The sequence below is a fragment of the Hyla sarda genome, chromosome 13 (genome assembly GCF_029499605.1).
Source record: "Hyla sarda isolate aHylSar1 chromosome 13, aHylSar1.hap1, whole genome shotgun sequence".
Lineage (NCBI taxonomy): Eukaryota > Metazoa > Chordata > Amphibia > Anura > Hylidae > Hyla > Hyla sarda.
The window spans coordinates 27,841,489-27,854,325 of NC_079201.1; the positions used below are offsets into that span (position 1 = coordinate 27,841,489).

A 12,837-nucleotide genomic window follows, 5' to 3' on the forward strand; every position below is an offset into this window, starting at 1 on the left:
CGAAGGATAAGTCATCAACTGCCGAGCCGAGAAGTTCGTGACGAATCGAATTTACTGTAAGTTCGCTCATCTTTAGTTCATACCTGTAATGCACAGTATGGCTTCAGCCAAATCTTATTAGTTGATTATGACCGGTAAAAACATCGGCAAGTGCCACCACAACACCAGGAGTTTTTTCCATCTCTGTGATCAAAAGTTGCCCAGAAATGGAAGCGGGACGCGCCTGCTCGAAATGTTATCGTCCCTTATACCATCATTTCAACACTAGCTCAGGAATAGACTTCTGTAAAATATATCTTTTATATAAGAGGGTAGCTCTGAACTCATCACTTCACTATTTCTTAAGTAACCTGAGTATTCTAATGAATAATACAGCTGCATTCGGAGAACCATTATGAAGTTTAAGTCTTCACTAAATTCCTTGAGTTGTAGAACTAAAGCCCCATCGCCCACAATAGTCTGGAGTGGATGTCTCATGTTCTTCCAAATAATCCCAGATATAAACACGGGTATTACTCAATCTCCACCAAGATCTGGAATTTTTCCTTCAAAGCGATGAAAATAAAGGCTTCACAACCTAGTTCCCTCCTGAGAGTAGACCCCCTGAGGGTGCCGGGCCTATCGGGGGGCTGTGTTGACAAATCAAGCATAGCCTTGGGGCAGTGTCTGTAAAGAACATAGTTTTGACCCATTTATTGTAAATTACCGTATTTTTCGCCGTATAAGACGCACTTTTTCTTGTGGGGGGGAAAAGTTGCTGCGTCTTATACGGCGAATACACACCTATCGCGGCGGTCCATCAACGGCCGGGACCCGCGGCTAATACAGGACATCCCCGATCGCGGTGATGCCCTGTATTAACCCTTCAGACGCAGCGATCAAAGCTGACCGCCGCGTCTGAAGCGAAAGTGAAACTAACCCGGCTGCTCAGTCGGGTTGTTCGGGACCGGCGTCCCGAACAGCTTACAGGACACCGGGAGGGACCTTACCTGCCTCCTCGGTGTCTTCTCCGTGCCGGGATCCCCTGCATGGCCGACACTCTCCTTCGCGCACGCCGTCCCGTCATCCAATAGGAGCGGCGTGCGTAGCGACATGATGACGGCCACGGAGAGCGTGGATCCCGGGGAAGAAGATGTCCGGAGCGTAGGGGACGCGGCGACAGCGATGGAGCGACATCCAGGGCAGCGGTGACGGGTCCGGAGCAGCGGGGACACGTGAGTATTACGTCCTATACCAGTGGTCTTCAACCTGCGGACCTCCAGATGTTGCAAAACTACAACTCCCAGCATGCCCGGACAGCCAACGGCTGTCCGGGCATGCTGGGAGTTGTAGTTTTGCAACATCTGGAGGTCCGCAGGTTGAAGATCACTGTTGGGGTTCAGAATCTTTTTTTTTCTTCTAGATTTTGCACCTTTAAAATTGGGTGCGTCTTATATGCCGGTTCGTCCTATAGGGTGAAAAATACGGTAGTCTGATGAACATGCAGTCCTATGTAACAGCAGCATATATTAGCTAGAAATATATATTTTTATTAGGCAAAATGTAAAAACAAATGTGTGCCATGTTGGTAATGGGCACGACCAATGAATGCATTGGACATGGACTTCTAGTCAGGATTCCACTGCATTATATGGGGTTTCTGGAAAAGGGCTCCTAGTGGGGGAAAAAATTTTAAACACTGGTCCTCACTCACCTGCCGCTGGTAGAAAGAAGGGTCAAGCACCGTCAGAGCTGCACCATTGGTGGATCCGCCCTTTAGCTGTATATGTTGCCTAATAAGAGAAGCGGAAACATCCACTTTAAAGTAGTTGGTATAGAAAACTTTCATATACCCTGGAAATTCGGAGTTAAAGGATGAGGGGGACAAGTTCATGACCCTTATCCCCTACCAGGCTGGGTCCCCACTACCATTGGAGGCTTTGTTGGTGCCTCAGTCAAAGGTTCTGTCCAAAATACCCAAGAAAATAGTGCCGAATGCTGCATAATGGCCCTCATTTACTATTCTAAACCCGACTTGTTTTGTCGTTTTTTTTTTTGGCGCATCTTTGTCTGCGATGTTTCGCAGACATCGTGCGCCAGTCTGCGACACGATGCAACATTTTTTCCCAACTGACCCGATGTGGATTCTCCCAAACCCGAAAAAGGGGCTTAACCCGACATTTCTGAGCTTTCCCACGTATTTATAAAGGTTTCCAACCCAAATTTGTTGAATTGTTGTGGATTTTTTCCCGACAACTCAGAGGAGTTGGAAACCAAAACCAACAAAACCCACGTGCGACAAACAGGATGCGACATAATAATAAATACCAGGGAAAAAAGCAGTCGGGTAAGAAAGCAAGATAGACTTACAACCCGATTTTCTAAGTAAATGAGGGCCAGTATGTCTAGTGAAGTGCCAGATACAATGCCGGTAACCCATCAAACCCCATTAAAGTCTGTTGGTTTCCAACGTGGAATGGATCCATCTCGTGCCCTTTTGTTTTGATTCAGTGATGGAGCAATAAACAACTACGGTACTAATAATGGATGGATAAATATAATGGACATTTTGGCTTCTCTAGATTGAAGGATGTTCTCTGGACAGCTCATTCCATTCAATGGTACTATAATGCTTAGTTTCCTCTCAGGTGGATCACCAAATGGGACACCCTGTAGTTGGCTTAGGGGAGCCCTTTTTTAAAATGTATAGCCCAAAAGAGTTGTATGCTTTGGACAAAACACTCTTAGGCAAAATTTCTCCTTTTTTTTTTTTTTTTTTAATGCCAAGAAAACACCAATTCTGCCGCATTGCGTTTTTTCGGCCAAAAAAATGCTGCGGCCAGATGTTCACTGTAAATTAATTTGAAATCGCAAAATTATTTTTCCACTTGGTGTTTTTCAGGTTGGCGTTTTATTTTTTTTATCCTTTTGGTGTTTTTTCACATTTTTTTTTTTTGCGTTTTTCAGCTCCTTGGCGGTTTTCCAAAATCGCAGCATGTTGAGCCACTGTTTTCCCCAGAAATCCTGGTGTTTTTCTTCCATAGTAGTCTATGGTAGTAAAAACAAAAACGCCATGGGGGTTTTAACTTTGGCTTTTTTTTCAGGCGTTTTTTAACTCTTTTTTGGACTTTAGCGATCCAAAAAAGTGATGGAGATACCTTTTTTAACAGCATTTTGTATGGTTCCATAAATTTTTTTTTTATAAAATAGATACAGTAGTGATGGAAAACATCGTATTTAACGAAATTTATCTTTTTTATAACAACATTTTTATAAATTTTTTAACAGGGATCAATTTATGTGGGCGGGCAGGGCACTAAAAATGTTTGTGTCTGTTTTTCACTTTTTATTCTTTATTTTTTAGGTGGTACTACTACTCCCAGCATGGAACACACACTGTTCCATGATGGGAGTAGTAGTACCTGTACTAATTGACAGATCGCCCCTTTGCGATCCTCCTGTATAATGTATAGATGCGGCCGTTCTTCTATGGTCCCCTGCACTGACGTATATATACACCTATTCACATTTCCCGCAGAAAGCTGTGATTGGCCAGATGGTTCCAGCCAATCACTGCTCTCTACAGGAAATATGAATGTGTATATATACGTCAGGGCAGGGGACCATAGAAGAGCGGCCGCATCTATACATTATACAAGAGGATCACAGCGGATGTCAGGACTGATCTTTCCTTAACTGCAGGTACTACAGGTAGGTGTGTAGTACAGGAGGTCTCAGCAGTTGTGTGGCCTCCTACCTCCCCCAGTAACTGAATTCTCTTATATATTGTTGGAAAAAGACTTTCAATATCAATTTAATACTATTTTTGTCTCTCCCGCAGGGTGGCACGTAGTGCCTGGCATGGCTGGAGGCATCTGTATGACTCTTCTGCTCCTCCTCGTCATTCCCGCAGGGAGCAGGAAGAGCTGGAGAAGACGTGGCCAACAGCTTATACCAAACAGCCGAGAGCGAACGGAAGGAGGTGGAGAGAGCTTCCCACTGGATTTCACTGCTGTAGAGGGAAATATGGACAATTTTATGACTCAGATTAAGAACTTGGCACAGTCTTTGTACCCATGCTCAGCACAGCGTTTAGATGAGGAGATGAAACTCCACCTTTTGAGCAACCACTCTATCACTTGTAATGATGGGAGTCCAGCTGGGTAAGTGTCAGTGGAAAACGGATAACAGTGAGTGCTCATCGGTAACATATTATGGGTAGCCCTTATGGAGAGTGCTTCTCTACTTGGAGCCCTTAGAGTGGTTGTCTGGTGTTAAAAAATTCTTATAAATGGGCCCAGGCTGGAATAAAAATGAAGTAAAAGTTATACTCCCCTACCCTGGTCCCCAGCTGTATCCATCCCAACAGTGCCTGGTCCTCGCTGATAAGCAGTTCCTGTGTTCATCTTCATGCACAGGAAGTGCAAATCCAACCAATCACTGGCCATAGCAGTCACCTGTTTTACCCAGTGATTGGTTGAGCAGGAATTTGCTGCATGTCAACACTGGGCCCTGTCTGAATGTATGTGGAGGGGGATCATGGCGGCGTACTGTCAAATTGGGATGCCACTATATTAAAGCACGAACAAGTACAGGCTCCATAGACTTTAATGGCACAAGGGTAGTCTGCTAATGAAGGGTCATTTTTCTAAGCTTATATGTGTTTCTACTGGGACCCTGAAGTCCAGCACACCAAGCATTGGGGTCAGAGAACCAACATGGGCTCGGAAAATGGCTGGTGCTTGTCTGCTCTCCGATACCTCGCCATCCCATTTTGACAAAATGCCGACCTATATATGAAATGAATGCACATGTAGAATGTTAAAAATCATATTCTATATTTTAAATGAGTGTTTATGACTTGGCAGAATTCACATAGAGCGGGGTCACACACCTAAAACGTCATCAAAGTCTGTATAGGGTGAAAGATGTCTGTAGATTTACTATTAATGTGGTCCTGATGATGCTGTTCCTGGGGATATTGGGGGACTTTGGAGATCTGCTAGGAGATCTACGAAATCTGTGGGTGTCATTGTATGTGCCAAGGTTTCCCAATGTGCTGCATATGAGGGAGCGCCATCTGTAGACTTGCCCAAAGCCAATATCTTGTCAAGAAGGGCTTCAATCTCCTACACGCCTGGTGCAAGGATTTTTGCCACTCCCGTGACACTTACTACTGGGGTGACACACTGTAACAAACCCCCTCCACATGTAATCTCCTTACTACTGGGCTGACACACTGTCACAAACCTTCTCCTCATGTAATCTCCTTACTACTGGGGTGACACACTGTAACAAACCCCCTCCACATGTGATCTCCTTACTACTGGGCTGACACACTGTAACAAACCCCCTCCACATGTAATCTCCTTACTACTGGGCTGACACACTGTAACAAACCTTCTCCTCATGTAATCTCCTTACTACTGGGGTGACACACTGTAACAAACCCCCTCCACATGTGATCTCCTTACTACTGGGCTGACACACTGTAACAAACCCCCTCCACATGTAATCTCCTTACTACTGGGCTGACACACTGTAACAAACCCCCTCCACATGTAATCTCCTTACTACTGGGCTGACACACTGTAACAAACCCCCTCCACATGTGATCTCCTTACTACTGGGCTGACACTCTGTAACAAACCCCCTCCACATGCGATTTCCTTACTACTGGGGTGACACACTGTAACAAACCCCCTCCACATGTAATCTCCTTACTACTGGGCTGACACACTGTAACAAACCCCCTCCACATGTAATCTCCTTACTACTGGGCTGACACACTGTAACAAACCCCCTCCACATGTAATCTCCTTACTACTGGGCTGACACACTGTAACAGTTTGGGAGAGTTCCATCTTCTGCAGTGTGCCAAGCCAGAGAGTGAAGCGCACTGCCCCGCGCTTCACCTGGCTATGTGTAGAGATCGTAGGAGGTCTCAGCACTGACGACCGACTAATCTAAACTTTTTGGGGGAGATTTATCAAAACCCGTCCAGAGGAAAAGTTGCTGATTTGCCTGTAGCAACCAATCAGATCGCTTCTTTCATTTTTGAAAAGCCTGTGAAAAATGAAAGAAGTGATCTGATTGGTTGCTATGGGCAACTGCACCCCTCCTCCTCTGCACAGGCTTTGATAAGTCTCCCCCTTTGACCTGTCTGCATGTAAAAAAAAAATTGACAACATTTTTTTACAGGGGTTTTCTAAATTGACATTTCTTGCCTATTTGCATGATGACTAGAAAGGGAGGTCTGGAGCCCTACTGTAGGGCAGTGTTTCCCAACCAGTGAGCCTCCAGCTGTTGCAAAACTGCAAATCCCAGCCAAAGGCTGTCCGGGCATGCTGGAAGTTGTAGTTTTGCTACAGGCTGCTATAGACTTTGACTTTAGCAGCACTTTGTATCCTCAACTGCTGCTCCATTTAATCTCCTCCTCAGTGAGATTTTTAGGGCGATTGGTGGGGGCCGATAGGTGATTAATGGTAATTTTGAAGGAAAAGCTCTCTAAAGAGCTGGAGCGCATGTAATGTTTTGGTATTTGGGCAGTATTTATGCATTCCTGGAGAAATCTTTTAATGTGGTCTACAGACATCTTGAAGGCTCCAGTTGTCCTTACAGTTTACATTGGGCTTTTTTTTTTTTTTCATATGTTCGTCTAAATTCCTCCTCCAAAATAAAAATTGTGTGATGTGTGTATTGTATATTCTGCGCACATCCCTTTTTTTGGGGGCCGGAAATAAAGACTAGATTATCCAAATATAAGCTGTAGGTGGGACACATAGGACCTCTCAGTGTCTGCCTTCTATCTGTATACAGAAGTGTATATTCATGCCGCTTCTTTTCCTTTTGATATGTGTCCATCACCTCCTTGGTGCTCCCACCGCCACCGACTAAGACTCCATCTTATGTTTACCTTCTAGTTACTACCTAAAAGAGTCCAAAGGCAGCCGGCGGTGGCTCGTCTTTTTGGAAGGTAACACTTCACTTTTATCTTTTTCCTCTTTATTGAAGATTTTGGGCCTTCTGCCCGAGCGGAGCCAGAGAAAATAAACAGAGCCTGCAGAGGGGAGCTTTAGGAACAGAATTCGCTTCCAAAACACGTTTTTTTTGAATGAATGAGTGACATGCGAATGAGACCTGGAGTCAAAGGTTATGACCTGACTTGGAAAGGACTCATCATAAGGATTGTAATTGTATATGGCCAATAATAAGTTACCACCTACATATTTTACATATTCTATTAAAGGGGTAAACTTTTTTTATTTTAAATTTTTAAATTTTTTTTATTTTTTAAATCAACTGGTGCCAGAAAGTTAAACAGATTTGTAAATTACTTCTATTAAAAAATCTTAATCCTTCCAGTACTTATTAGCTGCTGAACAGTACAGAGGAAATTCTTTTCTTTTTGGAACACATAGCTCTCTGCTGACATCACGACCACAGTGCTCTCTGCTGACATCTCTGTCCAGTTTAAGAACTGTCCAGAGTAGGAGAAAGTCCCCATAGAAAACGTATGCTGCTCTGGACCGTTCCTAAAATGGACAGAGATGTCAGCAGAGAGCACTGTGGTCGTGATGTCAGCAGAGAGCTATGTGTTCCAAAAAGAAAAGAATTTGCTGTGTAGTATTAATTTCCTCTGTAGGATTAAGATTTTTTAATAGAAGTCATTTACAAATCTGTTTACATTTCTGGCACCCGTTTTCCACCGGAGTACCCCTTTAAGCAATAGCATATACTTATTTCAACACTAAACTTTTTTATGTTTGTATATATTTTATACTGTATAGTTTATATTTTTATACTTTATACTTTTTATTCAGTAGAATTTTATTATATTTTTATATTTATATTTTTTATACTTTATATTTTTTTGTATATTCTTATATATTTTTTTATACTGCTTTTTATATTTTTCCCCTTATTAATAAATTACCCTTTAACAATGTTTTAATTGTTGCCTTTTAGATTATATATATACATTTAAGGAGGCTAGCGACTTTTGCTTCTAAGGCTGCTCTTACACATGGCCCTACGCCAGTGTTTACCAACCAGGGTGCCTCCAGCTGTAGCAAAACTACAACTCCCAGCATGCCTGGACAGCCAGAGGCTGTCCAGGCATGCTGCGGTTGTAGTTTTGCAACATCTGGAGGCACCCTGGTTGTTAAATACTGCCTTACACATTTATTCATTGCAATCGCACCCGGAGTTGCCACCTTCCACAGTGGCATATCCAGTTGGCGGTGTGATAAAGTTTACCGTGAGATGGCGGTAAACTACAAGACATGAGTTAAGCATGCACGTTCATAGTTCTTTTGTTTATCTGCACTTAGAGAGCACATGCTGTGACTTGTAGTTTCCTTGAGTCACAGCTGGTACTAGATATCCTGTATTTGTACACAGCTCAAAAAAATAAAGGGAACACTAAACAACACAATGTAACTCCAAGTCAATGACACTTCTGTGAAATCACACTGTCCACTCAGGAAGCAACACTGATTGACAATTAATTTCACATGCTGTTGTGCAAATGGAACAGACAACAGGTGGAAATGATAGGAAATTAGCAAGACACCCCCAATAGGAGTGGTTCTGCAGGTGGTGGCCACAGACCACTTCTCAGTTCCTATGCTTCCTGGCTGATGTTTTGGTCACTTTTGAATGCTGGCGGTGCTTTCACTCTAGTGGTAGCATGAGACTGAGTCTACAACCCACACAAGTGGCTCAGGTAGTGCAGCTCATCCAGGATGGCACATCAATGCAAGCTGTGGCAAGAAGGTTTGCTGTGTCTGTCAGCGTAGTGTCCAGAGCATGGAGGCGCTACCAGGAAACAGGCCAGTACCTCAGGAGACAAGGAGGAGGCCGTAGGAGGGCAACAACTCAGCAGTAGGACCGCTAACTCCGCCTTTGTACAAGGAGGAGCAGGAGGAGCACTGCCAGAGCCCTGCAAAATGACCTCCAGCAGGCCACAAATGTGCATGTGTCCACCCAAACAGTCAGAAACAGACTCCATGAGGGTGGTATCAGGGCCCGACGTCCACAGGTGGGGGTTGTGCTTACAGCCCAACACCATGCAGGACGTTTGGCATTTGCCAGAGAACACCAAGATTGGCAAATAGACCACTGGTGCCCTGTGCTCTTCACAGATGAAAGAAGGTTCACACTGAGCTCATGTGACAGACATGACAGAGTCTGGAGACGCCGTGGAGAACATTCTGGTGCCTGCAACATCCTCCAGCATGACCGGTTTGGCGGTGGGTCAGTAATGGTGTGGGGTGGCATTTCTTTGGAGGACACACAGCCCTCCATGTGCTTGCCAGAGGTAGCCTGACTGCCATTAGGTACCGAGATGAGATCCTCAGACCCCTTGTGAGACCATATGCTGGTGCGGTTGGCCCTGGGTTCCTCCTAATGCAAGACAATGCTAGACCTCATGTGGCTGGAGTGTGTCAGCAGTTCCTGCAAGAGGAAGGCATTGATGCTATGGACTGGCCCGCCCGTTCCCCAGACCTGAATCCGATTGAGCACATCTGGGACATCATGTCTCGCTCCATCCACCAACGCCACGTTGCACCACAGACTGTCCAGGAGTTGGGGGATGCTTTAGTCCAGGTCTGGGAGGACATCCCTCAGGAGACCATCCTCCACCTCATCAGGACCATGCCCAGGCGTTGTAGGGAGGTCATACGGGCACGTGGAGGCCACACAAACTACTGAGCCTCATTTTGACTTGTTTTAAGGACATTACATCAAAGTTGGATCAGCCTGTATTGGGGTTTTCCACTGTGATTTTGAGTGTGACTCCATATCCAGATCCATATCCATGGGTTGATAAATTTGATTTCCATTGATAATTTTTGTGTGATTTTGTTGACAGCACATTCAACTATATAAAGACAAAAGTATTTCATACGATTAGTTCATTCATTCAGATCTAGGATGTGTTATCTTAGTGTTCTCTTTATTTTTTTGAGCAGTGTATAATAGATGCATGCAGTCTGCTTTTTATATACCGTAATACTATGTCAAAACTTTATGCGCATTGGTAACACATGTCTTGCAATTTATTGCAATCTCGCAGTGAACTTTATTACACTGACCACAATTGTCAGGGACTTTCGAGCGCTACTCATGGCTAGCCACTAGCACTTACGGTTTGCCAATAACTGTGACTGGACTTGCCAGTGCTTAAAGTGGCAACTCCAGTTGCTGACTGCAATGATTAATCATGTGCGTCAGCTGCTGGCTCCTCCCTGCCTTGTAAGTTATTTATTTGTATTTTTTTTTCCATTTACAATGGTCTTTAAAGGGGTACTCCGGTGGAAAACTTTTAAAAATGTTATTAAAATCAACTGGTGAAAAAGATCTGTAAATTATTTATTATTTTATTATTTAAAAAAAACTTAATCCTTCCAGTGCTTATCAGCTGCTGTATGCTCCAGAGGAAGTTGTGCAGTTCTTTCAAGTCTGACTACAGTGCTCTCTGCTGCCACCTCTGCCGGTGTTAGCAAACCTCTCCTGTTCCAGACAGATCCTATGGGCATTTTCTCCTGCTCTGAACAGTTCCTGACACAGACAAAGGTGGCAGCAGAGAACACTGTGGTTAGACTGGAAAAAACTACACAACATCCCATGTAGTATACAGCAGCTGATAAGTACTGGAAGGCTTGAGATTGTTAAGTAGAAATAATTAACAAATCCCACAGAAAGCACTATCCATACTTCATAAATCTGTTGTAGTAAGATCCCCCTAGGAGAGTTTAAAGGGGTACTCCGCTGGGAAACTTTATTTATTTTATTTTTTTAAATCAACTGGTGCCAGAAAGTTCAACAGATTTGTATATTACTTTTATTTAAAAATCTTAATCCTTCCAGTACTTATCAGCTGCTGTATGCTCCAGAGGAAGTTCTTTTCTTTTTGAATTTCTTTTCTGTCTGACCACAGTGCTCTCTGCTGCCTCTGTATATTTTAGGAACTGTCCAGAGTAGGAGCACATCCCCATAGCAAACCTATCCTGCCCTGGACAGTTCCTGACATGGACAGAGGTGTCAGCAGAGAGCACTGGGGTTAGACAGAAAAAAAATTAAAAAAGAAAACAACTTCTTGTGGATCATATTGCAGCTGATAAGTAATGGAAGGATTAAGATATTTAAATAGAAGTCATTTACAAATCTGTTCAACTTTCTGGCACCAGTTGATTTAAAAAAAAATGTTTTCCAGTGGAGGACCACTTTAAGGGTTTTATTTGAAGGGGTACTCCGGTGGAAAGATTATTATTATTTTTTTTTTAAATCAACTGGTGCCAGAAAGTTAAACAGATTTGTAAATTACTTCTATTAAAAAAAATCTTAATCCTTCTAGTACTTATTAGCTGCTGAATACTACAGAGGAAATTCTTTTCTTTTTGGAACACAGAGCTCCCTGCTGACATCACAAGCACAGTGCTCTCTGCTGACACCTCTGTCCATTTTAGGAACCGTCCAGAGCAGCATATGTTTGCTATGGGGATTTTCTTCTACTCTGGACAGTTCTTAAAATGGACAGAGATGTCAGCAGAGAGCACTGTGGTCATGATGTCAGCAGAGAGCTCTGTGTTCCAAAAAGAAAAGAATTTCCTCTTTAGTATTCAGCAGCTAATAAGTACTGGAAGGATTAAGATTTTTTTTTTTAATAGAAGTAATTTACAAATCTGTTTAACTTTCTGGCACCAGTTGATTTAAAAAAATAAATAAATAAAAATAAGTTTTCCACCGGAGTACCCCTTTAATGACAAAATTTACTGTTCAACTTTAATCTATCGAGCTGTATTTTTCCATTAAAGGTGGCTGGTACTGCATTAGCCGTGAGAACTGTGACCTCCGCTATGACACCATGAGGAGACTCATGAGCTCTAAAGGATGGCCTGCCACGAAAAAAGGTGTGTGATACCCTACACTGTGTATTGTGTCATCCCAGGATTCCTATACATCTTGTTCTATTCATGTAACTCCTCTCGTTCTGTAATGTACACTTAAATGCGTCACACTAAAGTCATGCATGGAGGTTTGGGTGCCAGTCATGTGTTTGTGTCAAGCTTCATTTCATCTTTCAGCTTCAGGAATTTTGTCAACTCAGCCCGAGGAGAATCCACATTGGTGGAATGCTAACATGGTGTAAGTATTACCCGCGTCTTTCTCCACCTTAATACATTCATAATAGTTTATTATCCACTAGACATCTCTTTGTGTGTGAACTCGTCCTGATCGTCATCACCCTTCCTTCTGCAGATTTATTCCCTACTGTTCCAGTGATGTCTGGAGTGGAGCTTCACCCAAATCCGAAAAAAGTACGTAGTCATGTAGTAGTTAGCAGTGCATTTATATTATTATTCTTCCTTATTTCATCTAGGCAGTGATGTACAGTTTACTAACGATGGCCGCCGTCCTAACTAGAGATGAGCGAACTTACAGTAAATTCGATTTGTCACAAACTTCTCGGCTCGGCAGTTGATGACTTATCCTGTGTAAATTAGTTCAGCTCTCAGGTGCTGCAGTGGGCTGGAAAAGGTGGATACAGTCCTAGGAAAGAGTCTCCTAGGACTGTATCCACCTTTTCCAGCCCACCGGAGCACCTGAAAGCTGAACTCATTTATGCAGGAAAAGTCATCAACTGCCGAGCCGAGAAGTTTGTGACGAATCGAATTTACTGTAAGTTCGCTCATCTCTAGTCCTAACAGCAGATCCTGATGCCGGCCATCCTCCTTGCTCAGTCTGCTACTAGTAAGGTTATACAATACATTATACAGTAAAATTTCCCTTAGCGGACACCCCCCAAGACAGCAGCCACTTGGAGTTGTAGTTTTGCAACAGCTGGATGCA

The 12,837-nt window shown here is 43.4% G+C and overlaps 1 protein-coding gene across 12 annotated transcripts in view; it reads left to right on the forward strand.

Annotated features, from left to right (window-relative positions):
- Positions 1 to 12,837, forward strand: part of NOTUM (notum, palmitoleoyl-protein carboxylesterase) — a 65,779-nt gene that overhangs the window by 34,326 nt on the left and 18,616 nt on the right. For all 12 annotated transcript variants that reach the window (XM_056549700.1, XM_056549699.1, XM_056549698.1 and 9 more), the window contains 5 exons: positions 3,821 to 4,142; positions 6,903 to 6,955; positions 11,802 to 11,897; positions 12,072 to 12,132; positions 12,247 to 12,305. In XM_056549700.1, coding sequence (XP_056405675.1) covers positions 3,841 to 4,142; positions 6,903 to 6,955; positions 11,802 to 11,897; positions 12,072 to 12,132; positions 12,247 to 12,305 — 571 coding nt within the window. In that variant the 5' untranslated portion in view covers positions 3,821 to 3,840. The remainder of the gene's footprint in view (positions 1 to 3,820; positions 4,143 to 6,902; positions 6,956 to 11,801; positions 11,898 to 12,071; positions 12,133 to 12,246; positions 12,306 to 12,837) is intronic.